General features: G+C 57.8%; 1 protein-coding gene across 1 annotated transcript; it reads left to right on the top strand.

Annotated features, from left to right (window-relative positions):
* The first annotated feature begins 257 nt into the window (after window positions 1–257).
* Window positions 258–3,654, top strand: LOC117855018 (linoleate 9S-lipoxygenase 2). Its single transcript, XM_034737294.2, has 5 exons — window positions 258–559; window positions 749–1,041; window positions 1,135–1,702; window positions 1,807–1,892; window positions 2,002–3,654. The coding sequence occupies exons 1-5, from the start codon at window positions 361–363 to the stop codon at window positions 3,448–3,450; spliced, it is 2,595 nt and encodes an 864-aa protein (XP_034593185.1). The 5' UTR covers window positions 258–360; the 3' UTR covers window positions 3,451–3,654.
* The last annotated feature ends 2,010 nt before the right edge of the window (window positions 3,655–5,664 follow it).

Raw genomic sequence — 5,664 nt, 5'->3', positions numbered from 1 at the left:
TAAACAGAGTAGGGATTAAACTTTAGTCTGCACTAAAGGAAGGAACGCGGAGACGCCCTAAAAATATGGCCAGAAATGCGCCCCATCTAGTACTCCTACTACCATAGCTTGTTCTAAATGCATGGTCTCACTCTCACATTGCACGGTGACGACACACGTCGTCGTTGTCATGTTTTGAACGACGCTTCGCCAATTCCCGCTTCACACTACTTGAACCCCCACCCACCCCATCCCGCTCTATAAATAGCCCGCTAGCCCAGCGATCTCCCACACAGCAGCACCGTACCCACAGCTAGCCAGCCACCCACTCCAGCCTCCAAGGAACCGTAGCAGCCGCTGCCACTCCAGCGAGTAGCGAAGATGTTCGGAGTGAAGATCCCGATCATCGACGACCTGACGGGCGGCAACAAGCATGGCCACTTGAATGGCAACGTGGTGCTCATGCGCAAGAACGTCCTCGACGTCAACAGCATCGCCGGCTCCCTCATCGACGGCATCTCCGAGTTCCTCGGCCGCGGCGTCACCTGCCAGCTCATCAGCTCCACCGTCGTCGACCCCAGTACGAGTCCTTTCTTTCGTCCATTAATTCTCCTTTTGGAAATGAAAGCCATCCCCACAATTTAATCTTCTATGGATGCGCTTGAGACGATCGAAAAGGGCAGCGAGAGGCACTGAAATTCACACGTTTTCTTTCGGTATCCGTGGCATTGACGACGACGGTGACGCTGACCGGTCGTGGTACGTGCAGACAACGGGAACCGCGGCAAGGTGGGCGCGGAGGCGAGCCTGGAGCAGTGGCTGCTGAACCCGCCGCCGCTTCTCGCCGGCGAGAACCAGTTCAGCGTCACGTTCGACTGGGAGGTGGAGAAGCACGGCGTCCCCGGCGCCATCATCGTCACGAACAACCACGCCTCCGAGTTCTTCCTCAAGACCATCACCCTCGACAACGTCCCCGGCCGCGGCACCGTTGTCTTCGTCGCCAACTCATGGGTCTACCCCCAGTCCAAGTACCGCTACAACCGCGTCTTCTTCGCCAACGACGTGAGTAACTAGTACTAGCGACGCCGCCGACGCTCCCTCCTCCGACCACTCACCGGCCAACTCATCAACTCATGGGTTTCGTTGTTGTTGCAGACGTACCTGCCGAGCCAGATGCCGGCGGCGCTCAAGCCCTACCGCGACGACGAGCTCCGGAACCTCCGGGGCGACGACCAGCAGGGCCCGTACCAGGCGCACGACCGCGTCTACCGCTACGACGTCTACAACGACCTCGGCAACCCGGACGGCGGCAACCCGCGCCCCACCCTGGGGGGCTCCAAGCACCACCCCTACCCGCGCCGCGGCCGCACGGGCCGGAGGCCCACGGAGACGGACCACGACTGCGAGAGCAGGCTCACGCTGCTGGATGACGACGTCTACGTGCCGCGCGACGAGCGCTTCGGCCACATCAAGTCGGCCGACTTCCTCGGCTACTCCATCAAGGCGCTCGTCGACGGCATCGTGCCGGCGCTCAAGGGCTACGTCGGCGTCGAGTTCAACTCCTTCAAGGATATTATCCGGCTGTACGAGGGAGGCATCAAGGTGCCCGACGTCCCCGCGCTCGAGGAGATCCGCAAGCAGTTCCCGCTCCAGCTCATCAAGGACCTCATGCCCGTCGGCGGCGACTTCCTCCTCAAGCTCCCCATGCCCAAGATCATCAAAGGTTGCCTTGCCCCTCATGTTCCATAAAAAAAATCCATCATATATGTGTGATTTAGCAATGTTTGTTACTGACCTATGCTATGCCATCTCGGTTCTCGCGTGCAGAGGACAAGAAAGCTTGGATGAGCGATGATGAGTTCGCCAGGGAGATACTCGCCGGCGTGAACCCCATGATCATCAAGCGTCTCACGGTGAGTTGTGAACGACGGGCAGTTAATCGATCGAGCACGGCCTCGAGAATGTCTCGGCCAATTGGAGTACCAATAATTAATAAATACTGTTTCTGTGTCATCGATGCAGGAGTTCCCTCCGAAAAGCACGCTGGACCCGAGCAAGTACGGCGACCATACGAGCACCATCACGGCGGCGCACATCGATAGGAACCTGGAGGGCCTGACCGTGCAGCAGGCGCTGGAGAGCAACCGGCTGTACATAGTTGACCACCACGACCACTACATGCCGTTCCTGGTCGAGATCAACAACCTGGACGACAACTTCATCTACGCCACCCGGACGCTGCTGTTCCTCCGCGGCGACGGCACGCTGGCGCCGGTGGCCATCGAGCTCAGCCTCCCTGAGCTCCGCGACGGCATCACCGCCGCCAAGAGCACGGTGTACACGCCCACGTCCACCACCGGCGCCGAGGCGTGGGTGTGGCACCTCGCCAAGGCCTACGTGAACGTGAACGACTACTGCTGGCACCAGGGCATCAGCCACTGGCTCAACACCCACGCCGTGATGGAGCCCTTCATCATCGCCACCAACCGGCAGCTCAGCGTGACGCACCCCGTGCACAAGCTGCTCCTCCCGCACTACCGCGACACCATGAACATCAACGCCCTCGCGCGCCAGAAGCTCATCAACGCCGGCGGCATCTTCGAGATGACCGTCTTCCCTCGCAAGTACGCGATCGAGATCTCCTCCAAGGTCTACGGGAGATGGAGCTTCGCCGACCAGGCCCTCCCCAACGACCTCGTCAAGAGAGGCATGGCCGTCGAGGATCCCTCGAGCCCGTACAAGGTGCGGCTGCTGATCGAGGACTACCCGTATGCGTCGGACGGGCTGGCGATCTGGCACGCCATCGAGCAGTGGGTGGCTGAGTACCTGGCCATCTACTACCCCGACGACGGCGTGCTCCAGGCCGACGCCGAGCTGCAGGCGTGGTGGAAGGAGGCGCGCGAGGTTGGGCACGCCGACCTCAAGGACGAGCCGTGGTGGCCGAGGATGACGACGGTGGCGGAGCTGACCAGGGCCTGCGCCACCATCATATGGATCGCGTCGGCGCTGCACGCCGCCGTCAACTTCGGGCAGTACCCCTACTGCGGGTACCACCCGAACCGGCCGTCGGTTAGCCGGAGGCCGATGCCGGCGCCGGGCACGGAGGAGTACGCGGAGCTGGAGCGCGACCCGGAGAGGTTCTTCGTGCGCTCCATCACCTGCCAGTTCCAGGCCGTGGTGGGGATCTCGCTGCTGGAGATCCTGTCCAGCCACTCCTCCGACGAGGTGTACCTCGGCCAGCGGGACACGCCGGGGTGGACGTCGGACGCCAGGGCGCAGGAGGCGTTCAAGAGGTTCGGCGCGCGGCTGGCCGAGATCGAGAAGCGCGTGGAGGCCATGAACGCGGACCCCCGGCTCAAGAACCGCAACAGCCCGGCAAAGTTCCCGTACACGCTGCTCTCCCCAAACGTCTCCGACCGCGAGAACGCCGGCGTCACCGCCAGGGGCATCCCCAACAGCATCTCCATCTGATGGATCGGCTGAGGATAACAATATTCAACGAGGAAGTAGCGGTGGGTGATTCCCGTTATATTCTGTTTCATTTCATCCATGAGAAGTGTGTGGAGTGGTGTGACAATAAAGGATTTGTAGCCTTGGGCGTGTACCAATGATGTACTTGCATTGCTTTGTAATTGTAAGGTATCCCAATAATGAAGCGAATATATATCCTGGTCATTTGGTGTTTGCTTTCATGCCTTGCAATGTGAGGAGTGGGCAGAAAAAAAAACTATGGCCGGTGAGAATTTCAAGCAGGGAATTCTGAATCGTTTATTCCCCACCCTCCTTACCAAAAAAAAAAAACCGTATACTACATATATGCAAGCAAGTAGAGGTTTCCAAAATTAGATTTTTAGAAATAATAGGTAGTCATACAAACTATGGCGTGGGCTGAAACAAGCATCTGCAACAAGGATTCATCCAAGCAAAAACAGTGGAGAACTAATGTGGTGAGCCTTATTTACATTAATTGGATGATAAGTAGAGTTATTTTTCTTAGTTTTTGTGTGAAGGTAAAATATGCCTATCAAAAGAGAATAGATGAAGTAAATAAGTATTTTATTATTAGCCTGTTTAAGACTATATTAGTAAAAAAATGACTCTTTTGACTATGCTAGGTTGCTTGGCACGACAAGAACATTCTACATCATGCATTACCGTAATAAGTTGTGCCACCATAGAGCGCACGAGAAATCCGCAAAGCTGATCCAACCCTCGCGCGCCAGCCCACTTCCTGGCACGCAAGGTGAGTCAGCTAGCGGCGGGGGTGGGGTCCGCATGACCAGCGCTCCTGCTGCCTCCGTGGTGCTACACGCCAACGTTTTTTTTCTTTTTCAATTTTTTTCGATTCAATTATTTTTTCCATACTATTTTGTATTGAAGTAAATATTGTTTGCATATAAATTATGTGCATAAATTCCTTAACAACATTCTCGTAAAGTTGTGGCAAATGTTATTGTAGCGACCGACCCCTAACCTTTCCCAGTCAGGTGTGATCTCAGCCCTTAACCTCAGTCAGTTGTTCTGTTGACCGCACCTAAGTGCTCATTCTTCCGCCAGTTCCGACCCCTGGATCCGACCCCTTCCTGCTTCGCTTTTCTCCCGACCCCGGCGAGTTTAACCCGCCATCGGATCCTGCTGATCTTCCTCACCCGTCCGATCTTTTCCCCCGGTGGACCCGTGAGATCCTTCCCAGATCCCCCGCGTCAGCCGCACTCGAGTTGCATGGCCGACTCAGAGTTTTCCTGCCGCGTGGCTCGTCTTCTCCGACGCCATCGCCCAGTTTTGTCTCTGGCGAGGAACAGAGTTGGGTCCCGCGCCCTTTTTTCTCCAATGGCAGCGGAAACCCTCTGCACCCCTTTCTGCAGACCCTCGTCTCCCGCGCCCATCATCGCGATACCAGATCCCGGCCCCGGAGACCGATGTCGCCCGTCTTTTCCGTCCCTTCCAGCAACAGTTGCGCCGCCCGGTCGTCGCTACACGACGATTCCCCCACCGCCAACCCCGACCGCGGCCGCGACAGTTCCTTTTCCCCGCTCTGTCAGAAGCCGCCCGACAATCTGTTGTTCCGCGCTCTCCCCCGCGCCGCGTCCGCTTGTCTTTCCACCTGTGCGCCCTCGATCCCAGCGCCGTTTAACCGGTCGCTTCTATCACCTCTCCCGCACGACGACGCCCGCTCTCCGCCAAATCTCAACCACCGGTCTACCCGCGCCTACGCCGCCCTGACGGAGTAGCGCAATGATCGCTGGCTTCACCCCCGGAGTTCTGCAGCACCGCCCGGTTTGCTCAATCGCCGCCACGGCAGAGCACTCCATTGCTTCTCCCCGGCCTTCGCGCCGCTCCCCTTCTCTCTCTCCGCGACGTTTCCGTTCCTCTGCTCCAACAGCTATAAAAGGAATGCCCCCGTCGCCGGAGTTTCCCTCCGCCTTTGTTGCCTTTAGCCTCCTCTAGCTCCCTGCTCAAGCTTCTAGCGCCACCCACCCAGTTCTTGAAAAGTTCTTCTCCCAGTTCCTTCTCAGTTCCTCCAAGTCACCCCGCAGCTTGCTCCCTTTGTGCTGCGTAGAGCTCTCTTGTGATCCGCAAGAAGCGCCGCCGCCGGAGCATCGCCAATCTTAGTCCCTGTTCGAAGCCTTAGTTCCGCGCCCAAGTCTGCCTCTTCCCGACCCCAAGCTTTCCTTTCAGGAAGAA

The sequence above is a fragment of the Setaria viridis genome, chromosome 5, assembly GCF_005286985.2.
Source record: "Setaria viridis chromosome 5, Setaria_viridis_v4.0, whole genome shotgun sequence".
Classification (NCBI taxonomy): Eukaryota; Viridiplantae; Streptophyta; class Magnoliopsida; order Poales; family Poaceae; genus Setaria; species Setaria viridis.
The sequence above is the reverse complement of the archived record's forward strand: the minus strand, read 5'-3'. Positions and strand labels throughout refer to the sequence as shown.